The 23,341-nt window shown below is 39.8% G+C and overlaps 1 protein-coding gene across 1 annotated transcript in view; it reads right to left on the minus strand.

Annotated features, from left to right (window-relative positions):
• PSME4 (proteasome activator subunit 4) overlaps positions 1-23,341 on the minus strand; it is a gene marked incomplete in the record, with an annotated part of 938,614 nt that overhangs the window by 193,012 nt on the left and 722,261 nt on the right. Inside the window, 3 exon segments of the mRNA XM_053712692.1 lie at positions 7,914-7,983; positions 21,708-21,861; positions 21,944-22,025. Coding sequence (XP_053568667.1) covers positions 7,914-7,983; positions 21,708-21,861; positions 21,944-22,025 — 306 coding nt within the window.

Here is a 23,341-nt window from a genome sequence, read left to right on the forward strand (position 1 = left end):
AACATCGTCTATCTGATGGTTCAGACATGTTAAACAGGCATAAACTTGATAACAAAGCACAAAAAACGTTTTAAAATAAAACCGTTACTGTCACTTTAAATTTTAAACTGAACACACTTTATTACTGAATATGTGAAAAAGTATGAAGGAATTGTTCAAAATTCACCAAAATTTCACCACAGTGTCTTAAAGCCTTAAAAGTATTGCACACCAAATTTGAAAGCTTTAACTCTTAAAATAACGGAACCGGAGCCGTTTTTACATTTAACCCCTATACAGTCCCTGGTATCTGCTTTGCTGAGACCCAACCAAGCCCAGAGGGGAATACGATACCAAATGACGCCTTCAATAAGCTTTTTCAGTGGTTCTTAGCTCCTCACACATGCATCTGCATGCCTTGCTTTCCAAAAACAACTGCGCATTAGTGGCGCAAAAATGAGGCTCTGCCTATGACTAGAAAAGGCCCCCAGTGAAAAAGGTGTCCAATACAGTGCCTGTCGTTTTTTTAATACATCCCCAAGATTAAAATAACTATTTATAGTTATAATCCACTAAATATACTTATAAAGTAATCGTTTTAGCCCAGAAAAATGTCTACCAGTCTTTAAAGCCCTTGTGAAGCCCTTTATTCTTATACTAAACTAAGAAAATGGCTTACCGGTTCCCATAGGGAAAATGACAGCTTCCAGCATTACCAAGTCTTGTTAGAAATGTGTCATACCTCAAGCAGCAAAAGTCTGCCCACTGTTTCCCCCAACTGAAGTTAATTCATCTCAACAGTCCTGTGTGGAAACAGCCATCGATTTTAGTAACGGTTGCTAAAATCATTTTCCTCTTACAAACAGAAATCTTCATCTCTTTTCTGTTTCAGAGTAAATAGTACATACCAGCACTATTTTAAAATAACAAACTCTTGATTGAAGAATAAAAACTACATTTAAACACCAAAAAACTCTTAACCATCTCCGTGGAGATGTTGCCTGTGCAACGGCAAAGAGAATGACTGGGGTAGGCGGAGCCTAGGAGGGATCATGTGACCAGCTTTGCTGGGCTCTTTGCCATTTCCTGTTGGGGAAGAGAATATCCCACAAGTAAGGATGACGCCGTGGACCGGACACACCTATGTTGGAGAAATAAAGGTGCATTTAAAAAAATATATATTTATTAATAAAAATAAATAAATATATATATATATATATATATTTATTAAAAGTGTAGTATCCCTCATTACACCCCAACCTTCCTAACCCCCCCCCCCCCATACAGCTCTCTCAGCCTCCCCCCTGGACCTATTGGCCACCATCTTAGGTAATGGCAGCTGTCTGCCCGTACCCAGTTTACTAAAAGATGTGCCCTTTTTAAAAAAAATTAAAATAAAACCCCATTTTCTGTAGTGTAGCTGCCCCCCCTCAATACCTTACCCCCTTCCCCGATCCCTTTCCAAACAGACCAGAGCGGGAGCGAGCTACATTTATTCCAATAGCTTTGCAATAATGGTGTAGCTTGAAAAAGTGCTCCTTAGCATGAAAGGCACTGATTATGAGCGTTTTTTAAATTTTTTATTGCTTGTCTTGAGCTTACAGTCACCTTCATACACGGCCTTTCGAACTGCTGGATGACTTCCCCTTTGGTTCTCTAGAAACCTCTATTACGTATGCCTCCAATAGAAGCCACTATGCTAATGTTATGTTAGCATACATAAGGGGCTGATAAACCCTCCCATGCACTTGCGCAGAGTCTCCACAGCTGAAGAGCATGCTCAGTGGAAAAGATTGTAAAGTAACAATATTTGAACTGGGGAAAAAAAAACGTTTGTTGTATTATTGAGCCTGTCTACACCTGCAGCTCTATCGCTACATAACTGGAGTGGCAACTTAGTGATGATGGCACCTGCAGGATCTGCGCTTGTGCAGGATTAAACAGAACACAGAAGCCAAGCTTCACCACGCTCAGCTTCAGACATCTGCTGTGATACTCAGGTCCTTGGAAATGCGCATGCGTTTAGATGTTGCCGCGCTCCTGCTACCCTACCTAGGTAAGGGTAAAAAATCTATCACATTCATGAAAGACTAACTCTTCTGACTGGCACATCATATGGACACTGTCCTACTATAACCTTGTACATAGTAAAAAACATAATTTATGTAAGAACTTACCTGATAAATTCATTTCTTTCATATTAGCAAGAGTCCATAAGCTAGTGACGTATGGGATATACATTCCTACAAGGAGGGGCAAAGTTTACCAAACCTCAAAATGCCTATAAATACACCCCTCACCACACCGACAATTCAGTTTAACAAATAGCCAAGAAGTGGGGTGATAAGAAAGGAGCGAAAGCATCAAAATAAGGAATTGGAATAATTGTGCTTTATACAAAAAAATCATAACCACCACAAAAAAGGGTGGACCTCATGGACTCTTGCTAATATGAAAGAAATGTTCTCTTTCATGTAATTAGCAAGAGTCCATGAGCTAGTGACGTATGGGATAATAAATACCCAAGATATGGAACTTCCACGCAAGAGTCACTAGAGAGGGAGGGATAAAACAAAGACAGCCAATTCCGCTGAAAAGTAATCCACAACCCAAAACAAAAGTTTTAATCTTAATAATGAAAAAAAACTGAAATTATAAGCAGAAGAATCAAACTGAAACAGCTGCCTGAAGTACTTTTCTACCAAAAACTGCTTCAGAAGAAGAGAAAACATCAAAATTGTAGAATTTAGTAAAAGTATGCAAAGAAGACCAAGTTGCTGCTTTGCAAATCTGATCAACAGAAGCTTCATTCCTAAATGCCCAGGAAGTAGAAACTGACCTAGTAGAATGAGCCGTAATCCTTTGAGGCGGAGATTTACCAGACTCTACATAAGCATGATGAATCAAAGACTTTAACCAAGACGCCAAAGAAATGGCGGAGGCCTTCTGACCTTTCCTGGAACCAGAAAAGATAACATATAGACTAGAAGTCTTTCTAAAATCTTTAGTAGCTTCAACATAATATTTTAAAGCTCTTACTACATTCAAAGAATGTAAAGATCTCTCCAGAGAATTCTTAGGATTAGGACACAATGAAGGAACAACAATTTCTCTACTAATGTTGTTAGAATTCACAACCTTAGGTAAAAATTTAAATTAAGTCCGCAACACCTCCTTATCCTGATGAAAAATCAGAAAAGGAGATTCACAAGAAAGAGCAGATAACTCAGAAACTCTTCTAGCAGAAGAGATGGCCAAAAGGAACAGAACTTTCCAAGAAAGTAATTTAATGTCCAGAGAATGCATAGGTTCAAACGGAGGAGCTTGTAAAGCCCTCAGAACCAAATTAAGACTCCAAGGAGGAGAGATCGACTTAATGACAGGTTTGATACGAACCAAAGCCTGTGCAAAACAATGAATATCAGGAAGATTAGCAATCTTTCTGTGAAAAAGAACAGAAAGAGCAGAGATTTGACCTTTCAAGGAACTTGCAGACAAACCTTTATCCAAACCATCCTGAAGAAACTGTAAAATTCTAGGAATTCTAAAAGAATGCCAGGAGAATTTATGAGAAGAACACCAAGAAATGTAAGTCTTCCAGACTCGATAATAAATCTTCCTAGACACAGATTTATGAGCCTGTAACATAGTATTAATTACTGAGTCAGAGAAACCTCTATGACTAAGAATCAAGCGTTCAATTTCCATACCTTCAAATTTAATGATTTGAGATCCTGATGGAAAAAAGGGCCTTGAGATAGAAGGTCTGGTCTTAACGGAAGAGTCCAAGGTTGGCAACTGGCCATCCAAATGAGATCATACCAAAACCTGTGAGGCCATGCTGGAGCCACCAGCAGTACAAACGAACGTTCCATTAGAATTTTGGAAATCACTTTTGGAAGAAGAACTAGAGGCGGAAAGATATAGGCAGGATGATAATTCAAAGGAAGCGACAACGCGTCCACTGCCTCCACCTGAGGATCCCTGGATCTGGACAGATACCTGGGAAGTTTCTTGTTTAGATGAGAGGCCATCAGATCTATTTCTGGAAGTCCCCAGATTTGAACAATCTGAAGAAATACCTCTGGGTGAAGAGACCATTCGCCCGGATGTAACGTCTTGCGACTGAGATAATCCGCTTCCCAATTGTCTACACCTGGGATGTGAACCACAGAGATTAGACAGGAGCTGGATTCCACCCATACAAGCATCCGAGATACTTCTTTCATAGCCTGAGGACTGTGAGTCCCCCCTTGATGATTGACATACACACACATTGTCTGTCTGAAAACAAATAAACGATTCTCTCTTCAGAAGAGGCCAGAACTGAAGAGCTCTGAAAATCACACGAAGTTCCAAAATGTTGATAGGTAATCTCGCCTCCTGAGATTCCCAAACCCCCTGCGCTGTCAGAGATCCCCATACAGCTCCCCAACCTGACAGACTCGCATCTGTTGAGATCACAGTCCAGGTTGGACGAACAAAAGAAGCCCCTTGGACTAAACGATGGTGATCTATCCACCACGTCAGAGAGTGTTGTACATTGGGATTTAAGGATATTAATTGTGATATCTTTGTATAATCCCTGCACCACTGGTTCAGCATACAAAGCTGAAGAGGTCACATGTGAAAACGAGCAAAGGGGATCGCGTCCGATGCAGCAGTCATGAGACCTAGAATTTCCATGCACAAAGATACCGAAGGGAATGATTGAGACTGAAGGTTTCGACAGGCTGAAACCAATTTCAGACGTCTCTTTTCTGTTAGAGACAAGGTCATGGACACTGAATCTATTTGAAAACCCAAAAAGGTTACCTTTGTCTGAGGAATCAACGAACTCTTTGGTAAATTGATCCTCCAACCATGTCTTTGAAGAAACGACACAAGTTGATTCGTATGAGATTCTGCAGAATGTGAAGACTGAGCAAGTACCAAGATATTGTCCAAATAAGGAAATACCGCAATACCCTGTTCTCTGATTACAGAGAGAAGGGCACCGAGAACCGTTGAAAAGATCCTTGGAGCTGTTGCTAGGCCAAACGGAAGGGCCACAAACTGGTAATGCTTGTCTAGAAAAGAGAATCTCAGAAACTGATAGTGATCTGGATGAATTGGAATATGAAGATATGCATCCTGTAAATCTATTGTGGACATATAATGCCCTTGCTGAACAAAAGGCAGAATAGTCCTTATAGTTACCATTTTGAATGTTGGTATCCTTACATAACGATTCAATATTTTTAGATTCAGAACTGGTCTGAAGGAATTCTTCTTTGGTACAATGAATAGATTTGAGTAAAACCCCAGACCCCGTTCCAAAACTGGAACTGGCACAATTACCCCAGCCAACTCTAGATCTGAAACACATTTCAGAAACGCCTGAGCCTTCACTGGGTTTATTGGAATGCGAGAGAGAAAAAATCTTCTCGCAGGCGGCCTTACCTTGAAACCTATTCTGTACCCTTGTGAAACAATGTTCTGAATCCAAAGACTGTGAATCGAATTGATCCAAATATCTTTGAAAAATCGTAACCTGCCCCCTACCAGCTGTGCTGGAATGAGGGCCGCACCTTCATGTGGACTTGGGAGCTGGCTTTGACTTTCTAAAAGGCTTGGATTTATTCCAGACTGGAGAAGGTTTCCAAACGGAAACCGTTCCTTTAGGGGAAGGGTCAGGCTTCTGTTCCTTATTCTGACGAAAGGAACGAAAACGATTAGCAGCCCTGTATTTACCTTTAGATTTTTTGTCCTGAGGCAAAAAAGTTCCTTTCCCCCCAGTAACAGTTGAAATAATAGAATCCAACGGAGAACCAAATAATGTATTACCTTGGAAAGAGAGAGAAAGCAAAGTTGACTTAGAAGTCATATCTGCATTCCAAGTTTTAAGCCATAAAGCTCTTCTAGCTAAAATAGATAAAGACATATACCTGACATCAATTCTAATGATATCAAAGATGGCATCACAAATAAAGTTATTAGCATGTTGAAGAAGTTTAACAATGCTATGAGTATTATGGTCTGAGACTTGTTGCGCTAAAGCCTCCAACCAGAAAGTGGAAGCAGCAGCAACATCAGCCAAAGAAATAGCAGGTCTAAGGAGATTACCTGAACATAAATAAGCTCTCCTTAGAAAGGATTCAAGCTTCCTATCTAAAGGATTCTTAAAGGAAGTACTATCCGCCGTAGGAATAGTAGTACGTTTAGCAAGAGTAGAGATAGCCCCATCAACTTTAGGGATTTTGTCCCAAAACTGTAATCTATCAGATGGCACAGGGTACAATTTCTTAAACCTTTGAATCTAGCACAAACTTACTTCACCACCTCCACGGGAGGCAAAGTTTGTAAAACTGAATTGTGGGTGTGGTAAAGGGTGTATTTATAGGCATTTTGAGGTTTGGGAAACTTTGCCCCTCCTGGTAGGAATGTATATCCCATACGTCACTAGCTCATGGACTCTTGCTAATTACATGAAAGAAATATGAAATACATGGACAAAAGCCAAGTGTAAAAAAAAAAAAAAAAAAAAAAAAAAAAAAAAAAAAGTGAGCATTGTAGGCAAACAAGACTGAAACAGCAGTCATCTAACATGTGATATTAAAAAAGGGTCCCCAATATATTAGTGAGTAGCACGGGGACCTAAACTCTCTTTTAAAAGAACAGTAAACTTAAAAATAAACTTTCATAATTCAGATAGAACATGTAATTTTAAACAACGTTCCAGTTTATTTCTTTCATCTAATAGGCTCATAAGCAGCAATGCACTACTGAGAGCCAGCTGGTCTCTTGTCATTGGTTTACACAATATGTTCAGCTAGCTCCCAGTAGTGCACTGCTCCTCCTGCAACCCAGGGTATCAAGAAAATAAAGCAAATGCACTAATAGAAGTAAAGTGGAAGGTTGTTTCATATACTCTTTCTGAATCATGAAAGTAAAAAACTTAGGTTTCATGCCCCTTTAAGGAACATGTGTGCATGTGCAAAAACAAAAAATGGTAGTACACATCTACTTTTAAAGTATGTTTATAAGGTTGTGGAGACAAGTTGTTACGATTGGTTATGATTTATGAAGTTATTTTCATAAAAATAAAGCAGTCATCTAACATGTGATATTAAAAAAGGGTCCCCAATATATTAGTTTTCATAAAAATAAAGCAGTCATCTAACATGTGATATTAAAAAAGGGTCCCCAATATATTAGTGAGTAGCACGGGGACCTAAACTCCCTTTTAAAAGAACAGTAAACTTAAAAATAAACTTTCATAATTCAGATAGAACATGTAATTTTAAACAACGTTCCAGTTTATTTCTTTCATCTAATAGGCTCATAAGCAGCAATGCACTACTGAGAGCCAGCTGGTCTCTTGTCATTGGTTTACACAATATGTTCAGCTAGCTCCCAGTAGTGCACTGCTCCTCCTGCAACCCAGGGTATCAAGAAAATAAAGCAAATGCACTAATAGAAGTAAAGTGGAAGGTTGTTTCATATACTCTTTCTGAATCATGAAAGTAAAAAACTTAGGTTTCATGCCCCTTTAAGGAACATGTGTGCATGTGCAAAAACAAAAAATGGTAGTACACATCTACTTTTAAAGTATGTTTATAAGGTTGTGGAGACAAGTTGTTACAATTGGTTATGATTTATGAAGTTATTTTCATAAAAATAATATAAAAAAAAACTTGTAATAAGTGGCCTTCATTTATATTTTTGCTCATTAGGTGCTGTCTCCACTTTGGGACAAACCTTTTAGAGTTAAATAATTTTGCACAGGCAATTTTTGTGTGTAAAACAACAATATGTATTTTGAATAAAGGTTGTATTTATATAATTACTTCCTATTAAAATTGAAATTATTGTGTTTTAGACATTAAGTATCAGTTTCCATCCAGGTGATATAAGTTCATATTCAATTGTTAAAAGCAAATGTATCTGATTACCTCAGACATTTCCTCTCTTGTTCGTCCAAGTTTTGGTTGTTCATCAGCAGATGCGTACACCAACATATTCCTAAATAAGCAAAACATGCAGATGCCTTTAATTTAAGTTTTATGGCTTCATGTGCAAATCAATAAATGCATTAGAAAACTGCATGAAAATCGTTAATCATATAATGCATTTAAAATTATTATGCAATGGTTATTTGGTCATTACACATATAGTCCCATCTCCCAGTATAACAAAAGTGTACTCATTTTTTTCTTCATCAACCAAGCTACTAAGATACTTACCCATGTGAGGAAATTGTTTAGAATATCCATGTGTGAACAAATGATAGTAATGAACAAGTCTGGACTGCAGTAATACTATACCGCAGGATAACATGTTAGATTACAGCACTAGATCTAGTGATCCCTAGCGTGGGATGAGAATGATATCAAGTATGATGTGTGAAATGGAGTATAGGGGATGTGAGAAAAAGAAATATATTTTAGGCATGTGCATTCTGATCCTTTGTTAGGATATGAATGCAGAAGTATGCGCTAATCGGCTCTTTTTGGAACCAGATTGCAAGATCACCATGTTAAAACCTGTGCAAATCCAGATCTTAAAAACGTAATGTTTCTTGGACAAGAATCAATCCGGCTCCGAAAAGAGACGAATAGCGCATACGTCCGCATTCAAATTCTAACGAAGGATCCAAATGCACATGTCTAATACATTTCATCAGATACTAGATATTAGTGTTGACCTATGTAAAAACATGTAAATAGTGCTCTTAGAACTGCAGGGTGGAAATGCAGCATGTTTATTAAACAAATAGATTTTAAAATAGGGTTTTGTAAATCTAAAATGAATGCATGATTTTTATTTGCAAAAAATGATTTTTTTATAATTATTATTAAACGGTCAACATTCCAATGTGTGGGTGCATTTGAATATGAAATAGAAGCATTTTTGCAATATACTTCTATGACCAAAAATGCATTTTGTAAAAGTTAAAACTGTTTCTCTGTGGCATATGCACATATCCTGTGAGGGCCATGTGCCAGTATTCGAGCTCAGAGAGCTATCAGTGGTGTGTATTGTGTATATGAAGACTTAATTTGTGTCAAACAAGCCCCAGCTGGCTTTGAGAAGTGTTTTTTTGAATACTAGTGCACAGGCCCTCACAAGATATGTGCTTATGCCACAGAAAAACAATAACTCTTACTAGAAGAATATTGCAAAATTGCTTCTATTTCATATTAAAATGCACCCATGCAGATTTAAAAATGTTGACCTTTCTATACCTTTAAAAAACATAATTTATGTAAGAACTTACTTGAGAAACTAATTTATTTTATATTGGCAAGAGTCCATGAGCTAGGGACGTATGGGATATACAATCCTACCAGGAGGGGCAAAGTTTCCCAAACCTCAAAATGCCTATAAATACACCCCTCACCACACCCACAATTCAGTTTAACGAATAGCCAAGTAGTGGGTGATAAAGAAAGGAGTAAAAAGCATAAAAAAAAGGAACTAGAAATATAATTGTGCTTTATACAAACAAAAACAAGAAGAGTGCGCCTCATCGCGTAATCCTGTTTTTTAAGCAGAGATATAATGGTAATAGTTGCGCTTACCGGATCTTTTGGCACCGTACTGTGAACAGTGGCTAGTACACTGTAACCAGTTCCACTTGTGAGTTCCAATGCTGCACAGCTGTTCCAAGTTTTAATACCGTATAGCTGCTGCAAGTGCTGAGTATCTTTCTGTATTGTTTGGGAACAGGAAAAAAATAGAGAGGACAACTTCCAAACTTATTTGGAACGCTTTATTTGTAACGCGTTTCTCAACCAAAACTGGTCGTTTCTTCAGACAAAGAAAAGCCCTCTTCTTGATTTTGTTTTCTAACAGCGCACCCCACATTCCGGGATCAAGGGGAGCAGTCTCGATTAAAAACATTCTCTACTATCCCACTTCAGGATTACACCTTTATATCATTCAGCGCGCCTTTCAAATTCCCCTCCTGGGTTTTTTTTACTTTATACAAACAAACATAACCACCATAAAAAGGGTGGGTCTCATGGACTCTTGCCAATATGAAAGAAATTAATTTATAAGGTAAGTTCTTACATAAATTATGTTTTTCTTTCATGTAATTGGCAAGAGTCCATGAGCTAGTGACGTATGGGATAGTAATACCCAAGATGTGGTACTCCACAGAAGAGTCACTAGAGAGGGAGGGATAAAAATAAAAACAGCCATTTTCCGCTGAAAAAATTAAATCTACATCCAAAAAAATAAGTCTTTCTCATAATTGAAAAGAAAAAAACTTAAGCAGAGGAATCAAACTGGAACAGCTGCCTGAAGAACTTTTCTACCAAAAACTGCTTCCAAACAGGCAAATACATCAAAACGGTAGAATTAAGTAAATGTATGCAAAGAAGACCAAGTTGCTGCCTTGCAAATCTGAACAACTGAAGCTTCATTCTTAAAAGCCCACAAAGTGGAAACTGATCTAGTAGAATGAGCTGTGATTCTCTGAGGCGGGGCCTGACCCGACTCCAAATAAGCCTGATGAATCAACAGCTTTAACTAGAATGCCAAGGAAATGGCAGAAGCTTTTTGACCTTTCCTAGAACCAGAAAAGACAACAAATAGACTAGAAGTCTTCCTGAAATCTTTAGTAGCTTCAACATAATATTTCAAAGCTCTTACAACATCCAGAGAATGTAAGGATCTCTCCAAAGAATTCTTAGGATTAGGACACAAAGAGGGAACAACAATTTCCCTATTAATGTTGTTAGAATTGACAACTTTAGGTAAAAATTTAAATGAAGTGCGCAAAACTGCCTTATCCTGAGGAAAATCAGAAAAGGAGACACACAAGAAAGAGCAGATAATTTGGAAACTCTTCTAGCAGAAGAGATAGCCAAAAGGAACAACACTTTCCAAGAAAGTAGTTAATTATCCAAAGAATGCATAGGCTCAAAAGGAGGAGCCTGTAAAGCATTCAAAACCAAATTAAGACTCTAAGGAGGAGAGATTGTTTTAATGACATGCTTGATACGGACCAAAGCCTGCACAAAACAGTGAATATTAGGAAGCTTAGCAATCTTTCTGTGAAATAAAACAGAAAGAGCAGAGATCTGTCCCTTCAAGGAACTTGCAGACAAACCTTTATCCAAACCATCCTGAAGAAAGTGTAAATTCTAGGAATTCTAAAAGAATGCCAGGAGAATTTATGAGAAGAACACCATGAAATGTAAGTCTTCCAAACTCTATAATAAATCTTCCTAGAAACAGATTTACGAGCCTGTAACATAGTATCAATTACTGAGTCAGAGAAACCTCTATGACTAAGCACTAAGCGTTCAATTTCCATACCTTCAAATTTAACAATTTGAGATCCTGATGGAAAAACGGTCCTTGAGACAGAAGGTCTGGTCTTAAAGGAAGTGGCCAAGGTTGGCAACTGGATATCCGGACAAGATCCGCATACCAGAACCTGTGAGGTCATGCTGGTGCTACCAGAAAAACAAACGATTGTTCCATGATGATCTTGGAAATCACTCTTGAAAGAAGAACTAGAGGCGGGAAGATATAAGCAGGTTCTTAAAACCAAGGAACTGCTAACGCATCCACGACTCCGCCTGAGGATCCCTGGACAAGTACCTGGGAAGTTTCTTGTTTAGATGGGAAGCCATCAGATCTATTTCTGGAAGACCCCAGATCTGAACAATCCGAAAAAACACATCTGGATGGAGAAACCACTTCCCAGTCTGACGGCTGAAATAATCCGCTTCCAATTGTCTACACCTGGGATATGTACCGCAGAAATTAGACAAAAGCTGGATTCCGCCCAAGAAAGTATCCAAGATACTTCTTTCATAGCTAGGGGACTGCGAGTCCCACCCTGATGAATGACATATGCCACAGTTGTGATATGGTCTGTCTGAAAACAAATGAATGGCTCTCTCTTCAACAGAGGCCAAACCTGAAGAGCCCAGAAAATAGCACGGAGCTCTAAAATATTGATTAGTAACCTCGCCTCTTGAGATTTCTAAACCCCTTGTGCTGTCAGAGATCACCAGACGGCTCCCCAACCTGAAAGACTTGCATCTGTTGTGATTACAGTCCAGGTTGGACGAACAAAAGAAGCCCCATGAACTATACAATGGTGATCTAACCACCAAGTCAGAGAGAGTCGAACATAGGGATTTAAGTATATTAATTGTGATATCCTGGTATAATCCCTGCACCATTGATAAAGCATACAAAGCTGAAGAGGTCTCATAGGAAAACAAGCAAAAGGGATCGCGTCTGATGCTGCAGTCATGAGACCTAAAACTTCCATGCACATGGCCACTGAAGGGAATGATTGAGACTGAAGGTTTTGACAAGCTGAAACCAATTTTATTTGTCTCCTGTCTGTTAGAGACAGAGTCATGGACACTGAATCTATCTGGAAACATAAAAAGGTGACCCTTGTCTGAGGAATCAAGGAACTGTTTGGTAAATTGATCCTCCAACCATGTCTTTGAAGAAACAACACTAGTTGATTCATGTGAGATTCAGCAGAATGTAAAGACAGAGCTAGAACCAAGAAACTGTCCAAATAAGGAAACACCGAAATACCATATTCTCTAATTACAGAGAGTAGGGCACCGAGAACCTTTGAAAAAATTCTTGAAGCTGTCGCTAGGACAAATGATAGGCCACAAAATGGTAATGCTTGTCTAGAAAAGAGAATCTCAGAAACAGATAGTGATCTGGATAAATCGGAATGTAAAGCTATGCATCCTGTAAGTCTATTGTGGACATATAATGACCTTGATGAACAAAAGGCAGAATAGTCCTTATAGTCACCATTTTGAAAGTTGACACTCTTACAAAACGATTCAAAAATTTCAAATCCAGAACTGGCGTGAATGAATTTTCTTTCTTTGGGACAACGAATAGATTTGAATAAAACCCCAGACCCTGTTCCAGAAACGGAACTGTTATGATTACCCCTGGAAGCTCTTGATCTGAAACACACTTCAGAAAAGACTGAGCCTTCACTGGATTTGATGGAACATGTGAGAGAGAAAAAACCTTCTCACATGAGGTCTTACTCTGAAACCTATTCGATACCCTTGAGAGACAATACTCTGAATCCATTGATTTTGGACAGAATCTGTTCAAATATTTTGGAAAAATTGTAATTCTGCCCCCCACCAGCTGAGCTGGAATGAGGGCCACACCTTCATGCGGACTTGGGGGCTGGCTTTGGTTTCTTAAAAGGCTTGGATTCATTCCAACTTGAAGAAGGTTTCCAATTGGAACCAGATTCTTTAGGGGAAGGATTGGCTTTCTGTTCCTTATTCTGTCGAAAAGAACGAAAACGATTAGAAGCCTTAGATTAACCCTTAGATCTTTTATCCTGAGGTAAAAGAAACTCCCTCCCCCCCCCCCCCCCCAGTGACAGTTGAAATAATTAAATCCAACTGTGAACCAAACAAATTGTTACCTTGGAAAGAAAGAGATAGTAATCTAGACTTAGATACCATGTCAGCATTCCAATATTTGAGCGACAAAGCTCTTTTAGCTAAAATAGGTAAAGATATAGATTTAACATCAATATTGATGATATCAAAAATAGCATCACAGATAAAATGATTAGCATGTTGAGGCAAGCGAACAATGCTAGGCAAATCAGGTTCTGTTTCCTGTTGCGCTAAGCTTTCCAACCAAAAAGTTGATGCAGCTGCAACATTAGCCATGGATATAGCAGGCCTAAGAATGTAGCCATAACATAAATAAGCTTTCCTTAGATAAGATTCAAGTTTCCTACCTAAAGGGTCCTTAAAAGAAGTACTATCTTCCATAGAAATAGTAGTACATTTAGCAAGAGTAGAAATAGCCCCATCATCTTTGGGGATTTTTTCCCAAAACTCCAATCTAACTGCTGGCAAAGGATACAACTTTTTAAACAAAGAAGAAGGAATAAAAGAAGTACCAGGCATATTCTATTCCTTTGAAATCACATCAGAAATAGTACCAGGAACTGGAAAAACCTCTGAAGTAACCACAGGAGGTTTATAAACAGAAATAAAATGTTTACTAGTTTTAGTATCAAGAGGACTAGCTGTCAGGTTTTTTTTCCCCTGTTTTGTTTGCCATGTGCTGCTGGTAGCCATTTTACTCACCTCTCTTGCTGACTCTGGTGCATACTGTGTGATGCTGCTCATTTCCTGCACTTCCTTTTATGGCCAGACTGGTCTACATCATCTGTGTGAGACAGGATGCAGTCTCAGAATTGTGATGTCATCACTTATTATTTAAAGGGCCTCTGTTCAGTATGCTTTGCCCGTGCGTTGTCTCAGACCTGTTTGTGACAGCTCCTGTGTATTACCTGGCTGTCTGACGTCCCTCCTGGTTCCTGATCCCTGGCTTGTTCCTGACTCTGCTGTTCTCCTTGTTCCTGATTCCAGCTCGTCTAACTACTCGCTTTGGCTCCTGACTCGGCTCGTCTGACTACAACCTCTGGTTTTGATTCCTGGCTTGTTATTTGACTTGTGGACTTATTATTTTTTGCTATTAATAAGGGTGTGATTATTTTTGCACTTCTCGTCTCAGTCTGATTCCTGGCACCCTGACATTACGCAAGGGACATGAATCCTGGTGCTAATAATCCACCTTTACCTGCCATAATTTCCAGGATGGATGAACAGGATCACCGCTTGGATCAATTTGCACTAAGCCCTGCAAACCCTGCTGACTCGCACTGCACATTTGGACCAAAGTGTCCCACAAGTTATGGCTGCTCCTGTTTTCGCTGCTGCACCTAGTCCTACCAGGAGCATGTCCGGTTCTGCACCTCTACCTCAGCGTTATGAAGGCGATCCTAATCAGTGCAGAGGGTTTTTGAACCAGGTGGGCATTTACTTTGAGATGTTACCTCAGGCATTTCCCTCTGACAGAGCTAAGGTGGGATTTCTCATCTCGTTACTCTCTGACACAGCTCTTGCCTAAAGACGAAGTTGCTGCCAGAGATTTACCAGAAGATCTTGAGGCATTGGTGTCTTTTTTTATCCTAATTGACATCAGACTAAATGAGAGGCCCTCTTTCAAGGAACGCTTGCGGAAGCCTCCTGTTCCGTTGTCTCCTACGTGTGTGTTCCCACCCATGCCTCTCTCTCATCCCATGCCTCCTGGTCTCGAGTCACCAGGTACTGCTGAGCCGATGCAGTTGAGATTCACGTGTCTCTCCGCGGCGAGGAGGGCCTTTAGGAGGAGGGAGAGGCTCTGCCTCTATTGTGGGTTACAGGGCCACCTTTTGAAGTCTTGTCCTACACGGCCGGGAAACGCTCACACCTAAGGTCCTGTCAGGGGCAGACATTGGGTGGTTTATCCTTGTCCCCAGAAACGCTAAAGGAGAAACCTTTGGTCACGGTTGTCCTTTCCTGGGTGGACTCCTCCATAATCACCCAGGGTCTTGTTGACTCCGGTGCTGCGGGCTATTTCATTGACAGTGCTTTTGTATCAAAGCACTCCATTCCTGTTTTGCCTCGGTCAGTTCCGCTTGCTATTGAGGCCATTGATGGCAGGCCCCTTCAGCCCGCACTCGTTACTCATGAAACTGCTCCATTAACCATGGCTGTTGGGGCTCTCCATTTTGAAAGCCTCCAGTTCCAGGTGATACACTCTCCGCATTTTCTGGTTGTTCTGGGTTATCCCTGGCTCCAAAAGTACAATCCCAGTCTCGACTGGCGCAGGTCCGAAATGTTGTCGTGGTCTCCGCAATGTATTTCCGCTTGTCTTCGGAAACCAGTTAAAGTCTTGTGCACTTCTTTGGTATCTTAATTGCCAGAGGAGTACAGAGAGTTCCTAGACGTTTTTGACAAGGTGGGTGCCGGTACGTTGCCTCCTCACCGGTCTTACGATTGTGCCATAGACCTGCAACCCGGAGCCATTCCTCCTCGGGCCGGGTTTACCCTCTGTTGCGGAGAATGGTGCTATGGAGGAAAATGTTGCAGATGCTCTGTCGCGGGGGATCATCTGCAAGTCCTGCACTCCTGCAGGGGCTGGCTTCTTCTTTGTGAAGAAAAAGGGTGGCGAGATTAGACCATGCATCGATTAAAGGAGTCTTAATCATCTTACCACTAAGAATGCTTACCCTATTCCGCTTATTACTGAACTCTTTGCCTGCCTCAAGGGAGCTACAGTCTTTACTAAACTTGATTTGAGAGGAGCGTACAATCTCGTTAGGATCAAGGTGGGCCACGAATGGAAAACAGCAGTTAACACCAGGAGCGGGCATTATGAGTATCTTCTAATGCCCTTTGGCCTATGTAATGCACCTGCTGTTTTCAAGGAATTTATTAATGATGTCCTACGAGATATGTTGCAACAGTGTGTTGTGGTGTACTTGGACGACATCCTCATACACTCACCCACACTTGAGGCTCATCATTCTGATGTTACACGGGTTCTTCAGAGACTACGTGAGAACGGCCTGTTTTGTAAACTCGAGAAATGTGAGTTCCATCAGACTCAGGTAACCTTCCTAGGTTATGTTATCTCCGTTGCAGGGTTCTCCATGGATCCTGACAAGTTATCTGCAGTTCTGCAGTGGCCTCGCCCAGTTGGTCTTCGGTCTATTCAATGTTTTTTGGGGTTCGCCAATTACTATAGAAAGTTCATTAAAAACTTTTCTTCCTTGGTCAAACCTATCACAGACATGACCTGTAAAGTGAATGATCCACTCCATTGGTCACCTACTTCAATTAAGGCCTTTGATAGTCTTAAGACTGCCTTTGCTGCTGCTCCAGTTCTGGCTCATCCTAACCCTGTCCTGCCTTTCGTTCTTGAGGTCGATGCGTCCGAGACTGGAGTAGGTGCCCTCTTGTCTCAATGTCCTACGCCTGACGGTTCCTTGCATCCGTGTGATTTCTTCTCTAAGAAATTGTCTCCAGCGGAGTGCAATTATGAAATTGGCGACAGGGAATTACTGGTCATAATTTTGGCACTCAAGGAATGAAGGCATCTTCTCGAGGGTACTAGCGTGCCAGTGCTCATTCTTACTGACCACAAGAATTTAACTTATCAATCTAAAGCAAAACGTTTGTCGCCCCGACAGGCCAGATGGGCGCTATTTTTGTCTCTGTTTAATTATGTGGTCTCCTACCTGCCTGGTAGTAAGAATGTTAGGGTTGATGCCCTCTCTCGACAATTTTCCCCTCCGTCCAAGGAGGAGTCTGTACCTACTCCAGTTATACCTCCTGACCATTGGGGAGGAGATCCTGGCTGCACAGACCAGCACAACAACCTAGTGGTAAGTATTTTGTTCCTGAGAATCTTCGAACTAAACGTTTGCACACTTACTACTATCCTAAAGCCGCAGGTCACCCAGGCAAGAACCAAATGATTTGGTCTGTCACTTGACAATTCTGGTGGCCATTGTTGCTGCATATGTTGCCTCCTGCTCTGTTTGTGCACAGAATAAGACTCCTCAACGTCTTCCTGTGGGGCTTCTTCAACCTTTTGCTAATGGTGAGCGTTCTTGGACACATCTTTCCATGGACTTCATTGTCGATCTCCCCATTTCCAATGGCAATACTGTTATCCTTATGGTGGTTGGCCGTTTTTCTAAAATGTCACATTGCATTCCCTTGAAGAAGTTGCCTACCGCTCAGGAGCTTGCTTCAATTTTTGCTCGGGAGATCTTCCGTTTACATGGATTACCCAAGGAGATAGTGTCGGATCGGGGTAGCCAGTTTGTCTCCAGATTTTGGGGTTCCTTTTGTGCTCAAATGGGGATCCAGCTTTCCTTCTCCTCGGCATAGCACCCTCAATCCAATGGGGCTGCGGAACGGTCTAATCAAGCTCTGAAACAGTTACTCCATTGCTATGTCTCAGATCACCACAATAATTGGTCTGAACTGTTACCTTGGGCAGAGTTTGCTCTTAATAGTGCTATTAATGCTTCCTCCAAGTTATCCCCGTTCATGGCGAATTATGGGTTTCAACCATCCTTGTTGCCCGATTCATTCATGTCTCAGGGTATTCCGGCTTTGGAGGAGCATCTCCGGCAACTCCGTTCCACGTGGGTGCAGATTCAGGATTGCCTTCATTGTTCTATGCAGCGCTAAAAGTTCCAGGCTGATCGTAGGCGTCTGCCTGCGCCTTCCTACCAGGTTGGTGAGAGAGTTTGGCTGTCCTCCCGCAACTTAAATCTTCGTGTGCCTTCCAATAAACTGGTTCCCCGTTATGTTGGTCCTTTTCGAATACTCCGACGGGTCAATCCTGTGGCCTACGCTCTTGACCTTCCTCCTGCAATGCGCATCTCCAATGTTTTTCATGTCTCCCTCTTGAAACCATTGGTTTGTTATCGGTTTACCACTGTGTTGCCTCGTCCCCGTCCTATCTTTGTTGACAACCATGAGGAGTATGAGGTCAGCAGCATTATTGACTCTCGTAGGTTCAGGGGCCGCGTACAGTATTTGGTTCACTGGAGGGGCTATGGTCCGGAGGAGCGTTCATGGGTTCCCTGCTCTGATGTTCAAGCTCCCGCCCTCCTACGTGCCTTCCATGCCCGTTTTCCCCAATAAGCCTTTTGTCCTCCCGCGGGGGAGGGGTTGTTGAGAGGAGGGTACTGTCAGGGTTTTTTCCCTGTTTTGTTTGCCATGTGCTGCTGGCAGCCATTTTACTCACCTCTCTTGCTGACTCTGGTGCATACTGTGTGATGCTGCTCATTTCCTGCACTTCCTTTTATGGTCAGACTGGTCTACATCATCCGTGTGAGACAGGATGCAGTCTCAGAATTGTGATGTCATCACTTATTAGGGCCTCTGTTCCGTATGCTTTGCCCGTGCGTTGTCTCAGACCTGTTTGTGAGAGCTCCTGTGTATTACCTGGCTGTATGACGTCCCTCCTGGTTCCTGATCCCTGGCTTGTTCCTGATTTTGCTGTTCTCCTTGTTCCCGATTCCAGCTCGTCTGACTACTCGCTTTGGCTCCTGACTCGGCTCATCTGACTTCCAGCTATGGTTTTGATTCCTGGCTTGTTATTTGACTTGTGGACTTTTTATTATTTTTTGCTATTAATAAAGGTGTGATTATTTTTGCACTTCTCTTCTCAGTCTGATTCCTGGCACCCTGACACTAGCTTCCTCAATATCCAAAGTAATCAACACCTCTTTTAACAAGGAACGAATATACTCCATCTTAAAGAGATAAATAGATTTGTCAGTGTCAATATAGGAGGTAGGATCTTCTGAACCAGATAGATCCTCATCAGAGGAGGATAATTCAGTATGTTGTCGGTCATTTGAAATTTCATCAACTTTATGAGAAGTTTTTAAAGACCTTTTATGTTTATTAGAAGGCGGAATGGCAGACAAAGCGTTCTGAATCGCATCAGCAATAAAATCTTTTATATTCACAGGGATATCATGTACATTAGATGTTGAATGAACAACAGGCATTGCACTAGTACTGATGGATACATTCTCTGAATTTAAAAGCTTATCATGACAACTGTTACATACTACAGCTGGAGATATAATCTCCGCAAACTTACAACAGATACACTTAGCTTTGGAAGAACTCTTATCAGGCAGCAGGGTTCCAACAGTGGTTTCTGAGACAGGATCAGATTGAGACATTTTGCAAATGTAAGAGAAAAAAACAACATATAAAGCAAAATTATCAATTTCCTTATATGGCAGTTGCAGGAATGGGAAAAAATGCAAACAGCATAGCCCTCTAAGCATAAAAAAGGCAAGAGGCATATAGGAAGTGGGGTTTAAATAATTAAATTATTTGGTGCCAAGTATGACGTGCAACGCAAAATTAATTTTGTTGGCGCTAACAACATCCGGAAATGACACAACCTTGTGCAAGGAAACCTGACGTCAACTAAGACGTCGGAAATGGCGAATTTGCGTCACCGAACGCCAAGAATGACGCAATAAAAATCAGCATTTTGCGACCGTGCAAGCTTAATTTTGCCCACAAAAATTAATGAAAAAGCAGTCAATTTGAAGAAAAGACTATACCCCAGGTAAGGAAAAATAACTTCCTAAATATGTTTCCCAATTTTGAAACTGATAGTCTGCAAAAGGAAATATACATAAACCTGACTCATGGCAAATATAAGTACAATACATATATTTAAAACTTTATATTAATACATAAAGTGCAAAACCATAGCTAAGAGTGTCTTAAGTAATGAAAACATACTTACCACCCATCCACATATAGCAGATAGCCAAACCTGTACTGAAAAAGTATCAGTAGAGGTAATGGAATATGAGAAGATATAGTCGATCTGAAAAGGGAGGTAGGAGATGAATCTCTACGACCGATAACAGAGAACTTTTGAAAAGATTTCCTGTGAGGAAAACCATAGAATCAATAGGTGATACTCTCTTCACATCCCTCTGACAAACACTGTACTCTGAGAGGAATCGGGCTTCAAAATGCTGAGAAGCGCATATCACAGAAGAAAATCAAGCACAAAACTTACTTCATCACCTCCATAGGAGGCAAAGTATGAAAAAAATAAATTGTGGGTGTGGTGAGGGGTGTATTTATAGGCATTTTGAGGTTTTGGAAACTTTGCCCCTCTTGGTAAGATTGTATATCACATACGTCACTAGCTCATGGACTCTTGCCAATTACATGAAAGAAATAAAGCTACAAGCTATAAAATATTATCTAGTATAAATTATGTTATTGAAAGATTAAATAATTTCTTGCTTAAAATACACTACAGGTCACAAGTTGAAATTTAAAAGGACCACTAAAAACAGTATAATTTAAAAATTGGCAGATACACAATAAAAAGACAATGCAATTGCACTTATTTGAAATGAAAAGTAGAATATTTGTCAAATTTCAACGTTAATCCACTTTTCCCTACCCCGGTATCATATGACATCTTTCAGGCAATCATAGAATTCATATATCTAGATGCTATGAACTTTGCACATGATCAGTAGGAGCTGGAGACTCCAAAGTGTGCATAGAAACAGAAAATGCACGTTTTGATAATGGAAGTATATTGGAATTTGTTTTTAAATTGCACGTTTAATCTGAACCCTCAAACTTTAGTTTTGACTTTAGTGGCCTATTACGTAGTTTATGTTTTGTGAGTAACATGAATGTTATGAAGGAAAGGTTAAACTGCCAGAAGTTAGAGACAAGTTTACGTTACCAAAGACTGAAAAATAATGTACATTTCAAAGTTTTACACAAAGGTCATTTTTAATGGATCAAGTAATGGGTTAACAACTTACAGCTGCTCTGCAGCAATGGAAGTAAATTCAGCATTAAAAGTTGATGCTAACCGTTCCTACAGGTTTCCCAACTATTGTGGATTACATAGAAACCCAATAACTGTACAAAAGCAGGGTTATATCTGTAAAAGGCAGCTACTTTGAGATAAAAATTTAGATTACCTTTTTTGTTAAATATAACAAATACGATTTATTTTTTATCTCCAATTTTTAATTCTAAAACTTTTGATGTACAAGGGATTTTTTGTGTGAAAATAACTACTACTATGTAATCCAAACTGGTGCCAATCCTAGGGTCCTAGCCCCCAGAATATTTTATTTCACAAAAGCATTGTACAAACCCAATTTGGATTTTGACTTTTGTTCTTATTTTGTGATTGCCCCACAAAGATGTTAAGAAAAGCATTTAATTTAGTAAAAAGCAAAGCCTTTATGTTTCCTGCTTATGGAGATAACGTTATACATTTGCAGATGGCTAAAGCTTGGTTAAATAAAGTGTATAATCACAAATACTACTTACTGAGGCCAGGTGGAATATCCCCAATGAGTTTTCTCTACAAAGCAACAGGATTCCCATTGCTGTTTTGTCTTCGGGAGGCTGGCACTGCTGTAATGCAACCACTGGTTGTCTGGTCTGTCTCCAGCCAAAAAGTCAGAAGGTTTGGAACATCCACCTATTTTAAAGCAACTAAATTATTATTTTTTCCCCTAAATACCTTTTACAACTGCAATTCAGATAAAAGAACATTTACGTACTGATTTTGTAGGGACAGATGGTCACTTTTACATGCGGTCTCTTCATTTGTTTCAGAATGCCAGCAACAGTGGAGATGGACATCTGAAGGAAGAAACAAAGCTTAGCACTTTAAGTTGATACATATGCATGACTTTATAAAGGGCAATACAACTAGTTATATACTGTAGTAGCTATTAAAGGGATTATTGTATTATCCCTGCATAGAATGTGTAAACATGTCTTGTGCATTCAGTTTATCCAGGACAGGAAGACTTGTTGCATGAACATACACCACAAAGTAGAAATGGCATACAAGGGTAATGGTATCTACAAGTTAAAGGGACAGCAAATACCATGTAATTACAAGACATCTCTGTTGTGTTGCTATGGAGTAACATACCAGCCAAGTCACATTTTTTAAAACAAATTAACATCTTTTATTTTCATGCAATTATTTTTAAATAGCCAAACACCAACCACAACCATTTGCCATATTTGGAGGAGCCATACTGGGCTTTAGGCCGCAGACAAAGCTAATCACGGTCGTAAAGTTAGTATAAAGTGAATTGTTTTGCAGTTGTTTTCAGTTAAAGACAATTAGCGACACATATGTAGCGGGTATATCCTTGAAAAGCCAGCAGGGTGCATTTCATCGTTTGAGAGTTAGAAATTGAACTATTTTTAAAGCTAAATTACATGAAAAGGGGACAAAATAATTAATGAAAATATATTGAATAGTTGTTTCATTATGTATAATTAATCATTATATATAAAACCACAAGGTAATTACTGTCCCTTTAATTAGAGCAGGGTAGTATTGCTTCAGCATGTAACTATTTAAACAGAAACACTGACATGACTAGAGCATTAACCCCAATGTTTTTTGTACAGCTTAGATTTTAGATCTGAGAATAATTATTTAATTCCTTCAAAATAGCAATCACTGGAAAGCAAACTATTCCTTTTCAGTCTCATTTGTTTTATGGTCCTAAAAATAAATTAATCTGTTCATAAATGCTTCTATGGATACAACTGAAAATAGATGCAAAAGAACCATCTTGAAATTATAATGAAATATTTTTTTCTGTGACATTTCTTAAAAACATAACTAATACTTACCTAATAAATTAATTTATTTCATGGTAGTGAGAGTCCACGATCCATTACTCCTGGGAATTACTTTTCTCTACCACTAGGAGGCAAAGATTCCCAAACCCTAAGTAAAATAATAATAAAACCCCTCCCACCTCACATATACCTTAGTCTAATGTATAGCCAAGCAAAGTGAAGTAAGAAAAAGGAATAAGAGTCATAAAAGGAGCAGCATAAAGTTGTGGAGTCCATGAGTAATAACAAAGGGAGGGATTAAAAAACATTTTTCACTGAAAAAAGTAAATTTATGCTTACCTGATAAATTA

This window comes from Bombina bombina, chromosome 4, assembly GCF_027579735.1.
Source record: "Bombina bombina isolate aBomBom1 chromosome 4, aBomBom1.pri, whole genome shotgun sequence".
NCBI lineage: Eukaryota > Metazoa > Chordata > Amphibia > Anura > Bombinatoridae > Bombina > Bombina bombina.